General features: G+C 46.8%; 1 protein-coding gene across 1 annotated transcript; it reads left to right on the top strand.

Annotated features, from left to right (window-relative positions):
* Window positions 1-2,431: 2,431 nt before the first annotated feature.
* On the top strand, window positions 2,432-14,228 carry LOC118504232 (CKLF-like MARVEL transmembrane domain-containing protein 4). The gene is made up of 5 exons (XM_036038456.1): window positions 2,432-3,304; window positions 9,692-9,859; window positions 9,929-10,042; window positions 10,119-11,793; window positions 11,902-14,228. Exons 1-4 carry the CDS (start codon window positions 3,131-3,133, stop codon window positions 10,197-10,199), a joined length of 537 nt encoding a protein of 178 aa, XP_035894349.1. The 5' UTR covers window positions 2,432-3,130; the 3' UTR covers window positions 10,200-11,793; window positions 11,902-14,228.
* Window positions 14,229-15,335: the final 1,107 nt, after the last annotated feature.

Genomic DNA, 15,335 nt, shown 5'->3' with positions numbered 1-15,335 from the left:
TGCGAACCTCCCTTCATTTAATGATCTGACCGGACGTTTCAAGAGCAAGCTTCCTATTGCTAATGTAACTGTTGCTAGGCAGGCTCATTTCATGAAATAACTCACATAACCCAGCTAAAACTATCTTTTATCGAAAACACCCCAATATTAAATCCAATCATTCTTCATCGCATTACGTGCAAAAAAAAAAATTAACTTAAATGGTAGAATAGCACAACTCGAGAAACCCTGCCGAAACGTTATCTCACCATTATTGTATTGAGCAGCAATATTATCATTAGACTCGCCCCAAGACAAAACGATCGATTGCGTGCATCGAAAAGGTACAATATTAAGTGGTATCGACAGACCGGCAACACAACACAAACTTTATGTGCCCCCGATAGTTTTGGCCTCATTTTTGTTTAGCTTTTTATGACTTTTTTGCAACCTTTTTTTCCCCGACTATTCTGCAACCTATGTTCTTATCACCACACGGAGCGTCAGAACTACTGGCGCTGGTTGGTAAGCTCTCTTGCTATCTCTCTTTCTCTTTCGCTCTCCCTTTCATCGTACGCTTGTGTCCACGACCATCCGCCTGTTAGCTGCACTTGTGACAACTTGTCGCGACCATTTTACAATTGCAACAAAATTGCTTTTCAACTGTCCTTGCCATCGTCTCCTCAAGCTAAACTTTTTCCCCGTACGGATAAGCATCTCCCGGTCGAGGATGGGAAAAAGAGAGGGAAAAAACCCTCCAGAAACCCTAAAACAGCCGGATATGCATAAATGCGAACACTTCGGCAAAATCATAACACCGGTTCCTGGCAGTAAACTTTGGATATGAAAATCAACACGATAAAATTGTTTCGGAGTTTTTTTTTGTGTGGGGTCGGGGTAAGGGGGGGGGATTATCTTTTCTCGTTCTTCGCGTGGGCAAAGTTTTCCGCGCGAAAATGTCACGTCCTTGACTATTTCTTGTAATACTTATCGGCTGGGTGGGGGGGAGGAAAAGTTTTGCTCGACTAGTTCCAGCGCATCCAGCATCCAGTCGGGTGAGCGATACGCTGTACAAGGTTCATATTGCTTTGACGCCAATTTTTTCCCCTCTCTCTGGCTCTGGTTCTGCTAGCGTAACGAGCTGCTAGGTCATGCTTGTTAGCTATATTGGCTTGGTAGAGTAATGTTTACTACGCAACCGGATAGTGAGGGTCCAGGGTAATGTCATAACATTTGATAAACTTCGTGTCGCAGCGTACATGCTTTATGTTAGTTTTTCGGTCGTTTGCATGATGCTACAAGCTACTTGTAGATGGCGCCAGTGCAAAGTGAAAAGCTTCAAGTTGCCTTAAATTTCCCCAGTTGAAAGTGCTCCACTTTTTTTTTGTCATGAATTTCTAACAAATTCTTTACCTTCCTTTTTTTATTTATTTAGATTTCAAATAAAGCCTCTGGTTTTTGATAAATAAATCGAATGAAAACGCTATAAACCTCCCATGAAGCTAATTCAAAGAGCAAAAAAATACATTTACTCTCACCTTATTAACAGCTGCTTAATCACACCTTAACAAGATTGTTAGCTGGGCGCCTCTCATGAAAGCTAAGCGGCTAAACAGCTTTATAATCTGGTGGCTGCGTACTTGACTTTATACGTACGCAGCCATACAAACGCGCGCAGCATAATCTGAATTGTTTTATTGAACGGCTGTAATAGTATGCGTAGGATCGCGTAAAATAATGCGAACGATGCGTGAGAGCGAACAGCATAGCTTCCAACAACAAGCGGAGTAGAAATTCCAGGGCTCGACAACTTGCTGTACTTTGGTGTGGGAGTGTTAACGGCCCATTCAAGAATATTTTTTTCGCTATTCATTTACAGAGGCTGCGGGTCTCTGAGATATCAATGAGACTACAAATACATTAGGGCTATGGAAATCTCAGAAATAATTTTTATTTCGGGTCCCGAGCTCGTTACTCCATGTATACGGGATACGAGGCTGGGACGCATCTGATAGCTCAGAACAGAAGGAAGCTCAGTGTTTGTCAAAAATCAAGTCACGATTTTAAGATCAAATTCTGAAAGTAATGCGACTGTGTCTTCGGTTCGAAACGCCTATAAGTATTCAATCTTGGTAATACTTAACAAGAGTGCCTCAAATCTTCGTCCAGACTCTACAGGACAGATGACTCTACTGAATATCTTGGACTTAGTCGTCAGCCTAGATGAAGTAGTAGCCCTTTGAATATTTGGAGAGACTAGTTCCGAAGTTCTCCCCAGCAAAGAAGACTATACTCAGCTTCGACAGATGGCTTACAACGCTAAAAAGCAGATCAATGCGTAGGGTAACCCAGTTTGTTCACCACTGAAGTTGAAGTCGCGGAGAGAGAGAGGCAGCCCAAACAAGCATAACCACAGAGAGCAAGCCTGCGAGCTGCCACCGGTTGATCCCAACTGCCCCTTATTCTAGCGCGTAAACTCTTAGCGAACAGTTGTGTTTGCCGTGTGTGTTTTGTTTTAAACCTCACAGCTGCAGCTGCTGTGTGCATCCCTTCTCTTGGAAATTTGAATCTGTAACGAAATAGTGGAAAACGTGATCGTTCGTTAAGGGCTATCGAAGCCTCTCGCCGGATCTGCAATCAGCCTTTAGTCAGCAGCTTCGACTATTGTGTGTGTGTCTTTAAACCTTCCCGATAACTTCAATCAGTCGCTACCCATCAACAATAGTCCCAGTGTCCCGAGTCCCCACAACCTCGATGCCCTGTTAGCCGGAAATAACGATTTCCCAGGAAACGAAAGTGTGCTCAGTGTGTGTGTGTCAATTGGTGCTGATTGTCAGAGGTGTACGTAGTGGGTGCCGGATCGTGTTCCTAGGTGTTGGGTGTTGCGATATACCCCCGAAAACTTTCACCGGCATTTGGGCTATTAATCCATATTGCCGTTGCGCGCGACAGTTTGTTTGTCTTTTCCTTTGCTCTGTCCGACGAGGCTGTGAAAAGTGTGCGCGTCAAAAATAGAAACCCGGCCCGTTTTGCTCGTTGCCCATAAAGCAGGGGTGGTCCCAAGTGAGCGCTCACAAGACAACTGCGCCCGACAGCGTTTGCGGAACTCGTGATTCGATCGCCGACCGCCGCAGCAACAACACCCGACACAATGATGGCCGAAACAGTTGTGACGGTGGAGACGCCGAACCGGAACGCTGGCACACCGGCGGCAACTCCAGCGGCGGGCCAGGCACAGGCCAAGCCGGAATCCAATCTCAACTGGCTGAAGTTCAACACGCAGTACTTCATCACCATCCCGGGTATATTGAAGATCGTCCAGGTGGTAAGTAGCACCCAACCCCATTCTGAGGCGTCGTCTAAGCGCGGTTATGGTGCGCCCGTGCGCCCACCACGAGAGCTCAGCAACCTACGGGCGAAAACGATAAGATTAGATAAAAAAAAACCTGAAACCCACCTGTTCCTGTATGGTGGGAACGTTCGGGAAGTCGAATTTTTTGGTTGAATCATTCCGGGCACCTGTGTGTGTGTGTGTGATTTTTGCGGTTTTTGCGCAATACAATGGGCGATTTTGATTACACACTCGCACAAACCCGCAACACCTCACAGTAGAATCACTAGCCCTATCACTAGGCCTTTTTTTCTGTAGCTCAACCTTTGCCGGCACGACAGTGGCCTGGAACAGCCTGTGTTGTGCTGTCTATCTTCCCTTGCAGTTCAGTAGCCACCCCCCCCCACACACACACACACTGTATCTAATTGTGCTACATTTACCACCAACCACCGTCAGGGACCAACCTCCGCCATCTTTGGCACGGTGCAGTTGCACCCTCGGAAGGCTCCCACCAGCAAAATGTTGTGAGCAAAGGGGCCTTTGCTTTCCGCCCTCGAAACAAGTTGCGTTGCGATTACGCAAAATTGCTGGTTGACTAGAGCAGTCGAGAGCCGTAGATCAAGGTTTGGGAATGTGCAACTGCACCCCTGCAGTAGCTCTAGTCTTCAGAAGTTGCTGGACAAGAATTCGAGTTTTCTTTTTTTGAAGGAGAAGGGGGGGGGGGGGGGCAGGTTGTTCTGGCTGGGGATACTGGGTTGGCGGCGAATGGAGTGCATGTCACCGCACACAAATTCTTGCACGATCGTCAGTAGCTCCATTCGCCGGTGTGGCATTAGACGGAGTCCTACTGCAGGTATGGGCGAGAGATCTAGACAACCTTGTCCTAATACGTTCGCCACAAACAAACCTAGCTGGAAGATATTTACGAAATAGCGCTAGCAATCCATTGGCAGAGATCTAATCGAAGTTGAAAAACACACAAACCCCACGCTGATATAGGAACATCCGGAAGATGTTGATGATGGTGCGCTGTTGACCTACACTACAGCTTATCGGACCTCTTCAAACTCAACTACCGGTGTAGTGAGGACCGGTCAACAGGGCTAGATAATAAGCGACTGTCGAACACTCCTCTCTATCGCTGCCCACCTGAGCCTTGTCACATCCATTCTAATTGATGTGTGTTGCACCTGAACTGGTGACCACCTTCCACACCTAGCACAGTTGTGCGTTAGCTCTCGAAGGCATGCACACATTCCAAGACTGCGTTCTAGGAACTCCACCAAAAACACCAGGAAGACAATGCGCGACGCCGTTGGTTCCAATACTTTGTTGAGCCTAACGAACGTTCAGCAAGTCAGCGGCAAAGAGAAAGAGCGGGTTGCTAGCACTCGACTTCGGCTTCCAGCTATCTAAAACCCATTAACCTCGTACCGGGTGTGTGCCCCATTCCTAAACTGGTCATGCAACATTCTGTCGGTCGGGTCAGTAAGCTGACTCGCCGCCGTGCGCATCGTTCGGATACCACGTATCACGCATCCGATCACTTTTCTTCCCAAGATTAAACTCTCCCCCTGGAAGACCGATTGAGGGACGCATCAGCGATAGCTTCTTCAGCTCGGCAGGTAAAACCATGCTTCTCCGTTTCCTTCGCATCTTCGTCTACCGCTGCAGCATGATGGGTGCTGCATCTTCGTGGTAGCCTTCAGCCTGTTCCCTGCCAAAGACCACTTGCGATAAATTATCCCATTCACCCCGCTAGCCATTGAATGGTGTTGGTGGCTTTCTCTTTGGGCTCTCTGTTTTGAGCGTAGTTTGTTTTGATTTCGATCTTCGCCAGCGGTCATTTCGCTAGACCCTGGTTCTGCATCCAGCTGAGGTGCATACGCCGCAACTTCTGACGTGTGTGCGGAGGAATGTACGCAAGCGTTTTGTGTTTGTGCAACACCAATCAAGCGTGGCGGGTTCGGTGAGGAACTCTGGATCTAGAACACGCCACCGATACGAGCTATGAGCTTCATCAATATTTGCAGTTCTTAGGCCAAGCGTTACACACCAAACATCTGCCTGCATGCCTTGCCGTTCCAAGAACGCACTCCCACGCGGCAAAGAATGTTGCAAACGGAGGACTCACAAAAATCACAGATGTTCTTACATGTGCGAGCGCGTGCTCCCGCGCTGCGGAGGTTGAGGTTGGCCTTGTTCGGGCAATAGACTCGCAACACGACTCCCATCATGCCGCTCGCTACGATTCGTTACGCTCCATAAACCAAGCACTCGCCAGGAAGGTTTTCGTCGTTCGCTACTTTGTGGTATGAGTTCTGCAACTAAAACCGATTCGTAATAGTTCTAGACATCTTTCTTGGTAGCATTTGTGGGTAGAATTTTGAGAGTTCCCGGACCAATGCTCCACTTAATGTACACCAGAAAGGGTATTATCGCTAGTAAAGCGTTTGTTGCCTGACGTTCCACCTGATATCATCAGTGGTCGTCGAGGGCGACTGATCGTGGATAACTATGTCTGAAGTCTCCACCTACTAAAACTAACCTCAAATCAAAGTTGACGCTTCTTCTTGTGATTTGAACCCAACCGAACCTACTCTCACCAGACTTTCGACCTCTGGAGCTCATCTGCCAGCAAAAACGCACCAATATGTCCCCGGCTGTCATATTTTCGTCGCATCCCGTCGCCATATTTTCTACTCGCAACACAGCCACGCAACGTTAGCATTACTGGTTAGAAACTATTGTAACGGTAACGGGTAATAGAGCCGCTGTGACCCTATTCGGGACTCCCGACTGCAGTAGACTCTGGAACAACCCATATTCGTACCGCGTGGCTGTGTGTCTGTGTACCAGGAAAACCTGGAGGAACCTAGTGGAATCGAGAGCAAGAATTGTATCCGCTGAAGGAATAGAGAAAAAAAAAGCCATACACACACCCGGGGGTCAGGTTAGAAACAGGTTTCCTGAAGCGGTTCCCTCACTGATGCTCTAGCTCACTCTAGCACGCGCGCACGTTCTTGCTGTGCTTTTGTGTCTAATGTCTCTTTTTTGTTTTGGTATTTGGAGTGTCACGCGGGCAGGGATTTTCGATTCTGGGTGCTGGAACGTGGAGAAATTATGGTATGCTACGCAGCTACACTTCTGCTCTCACACCGGCTGAGGCTCATTATGGGACAATCTGGTGTGTCGCACCCAACGAGAGCCAAAGGGAAATCGTGTGACAGACGGGCCAAAAGAAAATGGCTGGATAGACGCGTGTGGTTCATGTGAGGTTTCTCTATGGTAATCATGCGTAGCCTGAGTTGTCTTCTGGTGTCTTCCCACACTGCTTGAGGATATGGGTAGACTGCATACACATACACTCACCTTTTTTCGTTGTATTATCATTTATCTATTCCCAACCCTTTCTCGAGCGATTCGTTTGCGCTCTTACCCCGTCTTATCGCCTGTTTGTCACACAGGTGTGACTGCAAACGGTTTCCTCCATTTTCTCCCTGTACATCCTCACGTCACTGGCCGTTTGTCACTCGATTCGATGTCATACACGGGTGCATACGCATTTGCTGGAAGAAAACATTGGAGAATGATGGCGGAGAGAGAGACCTAAGAGCAAGAAGAGGATCGCACACACAAAAAACCGACTACAACAATAACCCATCCAAACAAAAACTAAACCACGCTCACACACACACGCACCGGATGACGAGATGGAAACGTGTCAAATAATTTTTCCCTCCCTTCTTAGTGTCCCCTTACCCCGCCGCCATCTCTTTTTTTTCTGCCGTCACACGCCCTCATCGGGAGACTCCAAACTCCAGCTCCAGTCTTTTACGCTCCGTTGTGGACCTTTCTTTCTTGCTGCCGGATCACCGTTTTCTGTTTTCATTATTGTACGGACCATCCGGACAACCCCTCGTTTCCCTTCCCTCCCTTTTCCTTTGGTTTGTAAGAAAGTGGGCTAAACGGTTTTTGCGGGCACCACCAAGGGAACCAGGTCGGTGTTGCGAGACGACGCTGCACAGGGCAAGTGAAGCGTGCTGCACGACAACAACCGTTCGAGGAGGAGTAGAAAAACGGGGGAAGGGAAGGCAGGGAAAACTTTCTCCCCTTCCCGCTTGGTATGCGGCTGTGTGTGTGTGTGTGTGTGTGTGTGTGTGTGTGTGTGTGTGTGTGTGTGTGTGTGTGTGTGTGTGTGTGTGTGTGTGTGTGTTTGTGTGGCGGTGTTTTGTTATGGGGAGACTCTGGCCGCTTGTCGGGTGTCCCAACTCCCATCTACCGTAAGGCGTCCCAGATGCAACCATCGCCATCGTGTCGTGTGTCACCAAATTCTTTTCTCACGTAAAACTTGTCAACCTGCCCACCCGTATTTGATCGATCTGGCCGGGTCAGGTCGGGTTGATAAGAGTCAGTTGATGCACCAAACAAATTGGGAGGGTTACTGATAAAGTCGGTATCGATCTTTGGGCCTCAAAAATTCTTAGAACATCAGAAGAATTGCTAGCATTGGGATAATTGTGTGGGCAGGGTATATCGCGATAAGCTAGTAATGTTTGAGACATCTCTGGACACTGCTCAAGATGAAGTTTACCTTTACTGCTCAGTAGATCAAGACAGGGAGATCTGGAAAGTGTCATAGAGTCTAGTTCTTGTACCTATATATTGTCCACTACATCTTAAGCAGGGTCCTAACATTACTAGATCATCTCAGAAACTCTGGATGATCTGGCATCTAAGTGGCCTTTAGGACTGGAAGATCTCGCTCTAGTAAAGCACCTCACCCTTATCACGTACGAGAAGCGAAGCAGTTGCAGTGATTTCTCATGAAATTCTTTCTGATATAAATATAGGAATCTAATCCCGCTTCAATCCAGTCACAATTGGTGAAGTAATTTATAGGATTTGCACGTGCTAATCAGCAAACTGTTATGGGGGAGCAGGGCCTTTAATATTCCTGCCCTTTTGCATCTAAAAATTAACCACACACTCACACTCGAGCATTCATACATACAACGAACTTAAACAACAAGCATCGTGAGAAATCGTACCACACATGCCGTGCATTCGTGCAATCGTCCACGCAGTTAGTCATCCCGTTGCGCAACCGTTTCGCCGATGTCCACAAACAGTTTAACCCTCTGACGGTGTTTTTTTTTCTTGTGCTGCAATACTATTATTGCCAGTTTAGGGTGTGGGTGGAACAGTGCCGAAGCTTGAAGCGTGCCGCAAAAATAATAAATCCCACCTCCAAATGCACTCTGACGGGTTGCCTTGTTTGAAGTCACTTGGCGTCCTATTTCTATTCCAGCCACCCAGAAACGTCCCGTGGCAGATTGACTATGCGTATGCATGCCGAAATAGTAGGTGGCCAAGGTTCGGCTGTCACTGTGGTGCGTCTACGCTAGTGCTGCCACTCACATAAAACGATGATTGATCGGCAACATGGCGGCGGGCGAGAGAGAGAGAGTGTGTAAAGGGGGCGAGCCGTGCTTTGACACCTTGTTTCCTGGAAGCGTTATCAACTGATCCCAAATCGGACGAACCCCTCGATTTGGTAACGCGGCGGCGTATACTCACGCGCGTACCCATGACGAAGACATCAACGTCAGGACCATCGGTGTTGTCCAGGTGTTGTCCGCCTGGTTAGCACCTAGTTTGAAGCGTACCCGCACCTGTTCCGGTGTGCTCTGCCTGCTAATTAGACGCTGCACACAGCCCCCATTTCAAGCCGTTAATTTATGTCCCTATTTGTTTCGGTTTGTGCGGCCGGGATGACTAACTTGCTAACCAACGCCGGCAGTGTGACAGGGTCGCACACGATGCAAAATGCAAATCAGAAGCGGCCGCAGTTTCCATCCCGGACAACTGTTCCGAGAACAACACGCTATACATCATCGAGCTAGAAAGCGTAGTGAAGCGAGTTCCTCGTACCGCGTTGCAGATGGGGTCGCATTGATCTCGCATCTTCTTTTATGGAGCGCTCAGCAGAGTCTTCAACATTAGCCGAAGAATCGCTGATCGGTGTAGGTTGGTGCGACAACACTTTTTGCTGACGCCACCCGCCTATATTGCTGGAACACACACACCAAGTTAGAGCGCTGACTTCATCACAGACCGCCCGTACCTCAATTAGTGTCGCGCAACTTAGGTTGCGCCGCAAGTGTTCAAGAACTGGGAAAACACACACCGCTGCCTCAGTTAACGTCGGGGAGCACCGTGGCAATTGACTTTTGGTGACCATTTAGCATACGAAATGCATTAAGCAGGGTAGACCATTAATACGTTTGTTTGTTGAACGATGCCAACCGTTCGTTCGTTGATTCTTCACGTCTCCACCTGCTCCAATAATCAAACTCTGCCCTTTCTCTTCGCAAGGTCTTCGGTATCATCTGTATGGCGTGCGCCTCGCCGGCGCTAATTGGTGGCACACACTTCTTCCTGTTTGCGGTCGTCACCTTCTTCATCGCCACCCTGCTCTGGACGTTCGTGTATCTGCTCGGTATCCGTGAAGTCCTGAACCTGCCCATCAACTGGATACTGACGGTGAGTGTGATCGACCGTCCGAACTTCAACCAGCAATATTCAAAATTTCATCCTTCCTTTCCCAAACAGGAGTTGATCAATACGGCGATTGCGACACTGCTCTACTTCATCGCCTTTATCGTGCAGCTAGCGTCCTGGTCGAACTTGTACGGGCGTGGACGTGGTTCCAACATTGCCGCCGGTGTAAGTTTCCCGGAAGACCTCACAGCTGAGAGCTTCTTGTTTTACTGTCCCTGTGTTCTTCTGCAACCTCCTCTAGGTGTTCGGTTTGTTCAACTTCCTCGCGTACGCGGCCGGCACGTACTTCCTGTACGTGGAGCACCGATCGGCCGGTGTGTAAAAAGGGAACGTACGGAAGCAGGGTTGTCATCCGCAACGCATCACCGTTGACAGACCAGAGGCAGATGACACTTGTTTGCTGTTTTGGCTGAGCTGAGCACACCCACACACAAACACCGATTCCCACCAAGTACTGGGACGGGAAGTCGGTCGAGATAAGTAGATTTGTACGGTGCTTCGCCCTGTAAGGCCTCTGGCCAGCCGAAGCCGGTTTCCGGACCAGCCAGCAGCAAACAAACAAAAAAACACATACCCACAGAGCCAATGGAGAACTCAACCCAGTCATCAAAAACTGTGCGCGGATATATAAATATATTTTAGTACGTTTTTTTATTATTGTTTCGTTGTAAGATGTAAGAGCTCACCGGCGCCATAGGGCACCGAGATTTTGTAAGAGGACGCAACCAACGCCAAGAAGGAAATATGATAAACATGATTTAGAGTCCACACACCTAGACACTTACGTTAGTCAGAGTATCGCAGAGGTTTTTGACGCTTTCCCCGGTAGTTTTGGTTTTGTTCCGAAGTATTTTGACGGATTCTCGTGTATTGACGGATTTGTTCTTGTCTTCTTATTTTTAAGAATAAACCAAAACCTTGACAAGAATAAATTTATATGTCTTTTCAATATGTTTAAATAATATTGCAACAATTTTCAAATATTTTTATAGTGTATTTATACTTTTACCAACATGTCGTACTATTCGGTAAAAAAAATATTTTTTTAGAAAATTATAAAAAATCAAAACAGGTCAGAAAACCCGTACAAATTATGTGAGACATTAATTTAAAAAAAAATCCTGAAACAAACCTCAATCCGCAATGGGAAACCATTAAAAAAAAAACTTCGGACCGAAACCAAAAATATGTGTGGACAACGTCCAGAAACCTTCGGGATACCCTGTAAAAACCGCATGGTCAGGCATCCGTATGGCCCAAGCGAGAAAAGGACCTTGCAATAGATGGATGTAGCATCACCAGCACACGCTACCGTACACTTGTTTCACTTTCCTTTACACTTGTATCGAATTTGTTACTGCTGCGTTGTATTAATTCGTTTCCATTACGCCTCTTTTTGTACCGAAAAACCCCTCAAGATAGTTTATTTACACTAACGCACACACACGACCGCGAACGACCGGTGGATTGTTTATTTCGTGCTTCACCATTTTCTTTTGCCCGGTTGTTTGTCCGTGTCCGATTAACGACGGCACCGCTCTTGATTACAAGCATCGTTTCCTTTCTATTAATGTTTTTCTTTCTTTTTTATTTCGGCTTTAAAAGATTTCCTTTGTTTGAAACAACCGGGGTGCGTATGCGTGTGTGTGTGTGTTGGAGTTGAAGGCATCATATAAAACAATTCATCACCAGAGAAAACGCCGCGCGTTATGAAGCGCCGAAATTATGTTATTGTTTGCCGGAAGACGGTCAAGTGCATCGGTGCGTACCCCGTTTTATGGTGCGTTTTTTCAGTGCTCTGTCGTGTGATTCGTTAATTTAAAGGCCTTCCGTTGGGTGCGTCCAAAATCCAGTAGCATGGAGAAGAATTGAAACCTATTTATCTTTCGCTCGATATGTACGTCCGTCGTAGGCAGGTAATGTAGTAATGCGTATCACCCTGGAAAAGGGGACAATTTTCTTCGCTAGTGTTAATTTCGCAAAAAAAACCTCCCTGCGCTAATCCAAGTTCTGCCTTTCGTCAGCCCCCACCCCATCTAAACCCTGGAAGGTGTGACAGTAACCGGGCCCGGAAATGTAAACCGGTGACACTCAGTAAACGAAACCAGATTTACGGAAGAAAGAGAGGAAGAGAGGAGGAGAAAATCACAATTGTATTGCATATCCAAAAATGGACTTAAATTGATACCGCGAATCGGTGTGGTCGAGCGATCCCCGAAAGCCGAAAGAGCGATACCCAAGGTACGGTTCCGTTACAGCCTCCGGGTGTGAAATCGTTTGTGCCGTTTGGCTCCCGAAGGGCCAATTTACAGCGCTCGCTTACGGAAGCGGACACGCAGATAAATCGAAAGCCGGGGACCGGAAAATGAAAGTGCTCGATCAACGCCAAAAAAAAACACACGCAAAACAGCACAAACCTCTAAAAGATTCGTCGGTCCACATTTTGTTTCATTTTGGGCTTCTCCATAAAAGCGATAAACTAGCCCACACACACACACACTAACCACAATTTCGAATCAGTGAAAAACAGATAATGAACCATTAATTAAAAGCCGCAGCTTTCGATCGGGCCCTTTTTTCCCGACTCGCCGTTGCTGCACAAAATTTTGACTTTTCCTCGGCGGACCAAAAGAAAAACAACAACAAATGAGCTATAGCTAAACCACGGAAGGCAGAGATTGGAGATGGGAAATTACATACACATTTAAGCGGAACCGTTCAGAGCCGCCGTGTCCTCTAATTTCTTCTCTTTTTTGTTTTGTTATAAATCTTATTCTGCATAGGCCAAAACGGTATTTAGAACGTAAGAAACGGAAACAAGCGCTACGAGAGTTAGTAGGATTCAATGAGCTACCAATCATACTAAGGTTTTGTGCTCTGCCAATTATCGAACGAGACATCGAACATGGAGAGCCTCTGAGAACTAGGATATGGCGATGCTCGGTTGCTCAGACAACCTCTAACAAGCCGAATGAACGAGAGGACTTTGAGCAACTCCAGTTAGTTTTGTCTGATATGCTCTTAACATCATGGTCGTCAAATTTTCAATTTGTATATAGGATGGAGTATATTTTCTGTCATTCTTAAGCAGCGAAAGATGTTTCAAGGGCTTCACCTGCTTTGAAAACAGTAAGGATTATCCTACCTTTCCTTCAAAAACATTCGACCTATCTATCTCATCTAACCTTTTCAATTAACGATGACAAAGTCCCCTATCAAACCGCTTGTCTTGTTCGATGTCTTGTTCGATGTTTCACAGAGCACTGCCTAACCGTTCAAGGTTGCTCACTTGAACTAATAACAATTCTAATGGTGCGATGAAGAAAATTCATTCGAAATACATTTAAAAACGAAAGAAAAGAAAATACACACACACACACACCGCCACCCGCTCACGGACAGAGGAAAAGTGGGGTGGAAGAAAGGATGGAAAATCGCCCTCACAAAGCATTAATCGCATCATCAAGCGCATTAGGGAGGTTAGGTTTAAAGAGGGCGCATCGAAAATCAAAAACGTATACTTACCCACACACTTACAAATCAGGGTAAATTGGGAACAAAATACCTTTTATACACCTCCGAACTCGCCCTCCCTTCCCTTTTCCCTTACCCGTCGAATCCTCTGTTGGGATGAAACGCTGACGACGCGTTGTACGGTGTAGTTGTTGTGCACAGTCAATAATAATTTTATGTTACAGTGTTTGACGAGTGTTTGGATTATTTTGATATTTTTGTCTCTCTCTCTCTCTCTCTCTCTCTCTTTTAAATGCCGAATTTCAAAGGCTTATCAAAAGTGATGTTGTGGACATACGAACTTTTATAAGCAAAAATCTCCCCTCTCGGTACATTGCAAACCCGTCGTCGAGTTCGACAAAAGGCTGTGGAGAAAAAAACAAGCGTAGCCAACCGTTTTGAACATAAAACGCCAACTTTTTCAATAAACGAACCAAACCCCCATCATCCGCCATGGGTGACTGAGCATCCGATGGGGGTTTCGGAATGCACTCGGACCAAACCCAAAGTTTCACGGTCGTCTGAGCTTTTGTTGGCGCCCACACCCAGCCAGAACGCACTTCAAGTGCACTTTTATTTTGTTGTCGTACAAAACCGGGTAATGCCGGATGGCGATGATGCCGTTGATGATGGTTGGTTGGTGGAGCGTCATCGTCATTGCGGGATGAGGTTCACCCGTGTTGAGTGACAATTTCTGTCATACGGTTAAATGGACGTGCAAACCCTGCACAATTGCTGTTGTCATTTTTGACGTTCTTATTTTGGCGCCTTCAGCAGCCATTTTGTACATAGTTTCTTTTTGTTTTTCCATCCTTAATAAAGTTAGTTCGTAAGCGTAGCTCTCTCTGAAGTGTCGTGTCCATATAATTCCGTCCGAATTCCACAAAAATCTCATCAGGTTATGGGCCCAGGATTTCGTGTATGACGGTTTATAGTTGCTCTAATAAAAGTGTTGTGTTTTAAAAATGGAATACGAAAACGAAACCGTGCGCGTCCCGTTTTTTGATGGTTCGAACTTCGCATCTTGGAAGTTCCGGATTCAAGTGGTGCTCGAGGAGCATGATTTGCTTGAATGCATCCAGAACGAGATGGAGGAAGTGGAAGAACTTAAAGTGAAAACGGGAGACAGTGACGCCGCTGGTCAGGCGAAGGAAAAGCTGTGTGAAAAGCGCCGGAAGAAGGAACGACGGTGCAAGTCGATCCTTGTATCGCGGATCCATGACAACATGCTGGAGTATGTGCAGGACAAAAAGACCCCGAGAGCGATTTGGCTTGCGTTGGAAAAAGTGTTCGAGCGTCGCAGCACCGCGTGCCGGCTCCACTTGAAGAAAAAGTTATCGACGTTTCGGTACGAAGGGGGCAGTTTACAGGATCATTTCCTAGCATTCGATCGTGTTGTGCGTGATTATAAGGCCACTGGGGCAGTGTTGGAAGAGATCGACGTCGTTTTCCAGTTGATGATGTCCCTTGGGCCGAAATACGCGACGGTTGTGACGGCGCTAGAGACAATTCCGCAAGAGAATTTAACGTTAGAGTTCGTCAAATGCCGGCTCCTCGATGAGGAAGTTAAGTGCAACGATTCGAGTGTAGTGGCTGTTCCGATGAAACGAGAGTCGGCTGCTTTTGTTGGAAAGCCTAAAGTTTTTTCGAAAAGGCAAATGAAATGCTTTGTTTGTCACAAGCCTGGACATAAAGCGAGTGATTGTCCTGAAAAGAAAATGCAGAAGAGCAACAAAAGCAAAGGCAGTGCGAACGTGACGGAGAAGAGTGTGTGTTTTGCCGCCGGTTTGGTTGCTGTAGAAAGCAATGAAGAAGAAGGCAAAGTACAGTGGTTTGCTGATTCGGGTGCCACAGATCACATGGCGAATGATCGAGAACTGTTCGAAGAATTGGTGCCTTTGGAAAATCCGATTGAAATAGCAGTGGCTTTGAACGGAAAGTCTAC

This window comes from Anopheles stephensi, chromosome X (genome assembly GCF_013141755.1).
Source record: "Anopheles stephensi strain Indian chromosome X, UCI_ANSTEP_V1.0, whole genome shotgun sequence".
NCBI lineage: Eukaryota > Metazoa > Arthropoda > Insecta > Diptera > Culicidae > Anopheles > Anopheles stephensi.
The sequence above is the reverse complement of the archived record's forward strand: the minus strand, read 5'-3'. Positions and strand labels throughout refer to the sequence as shown.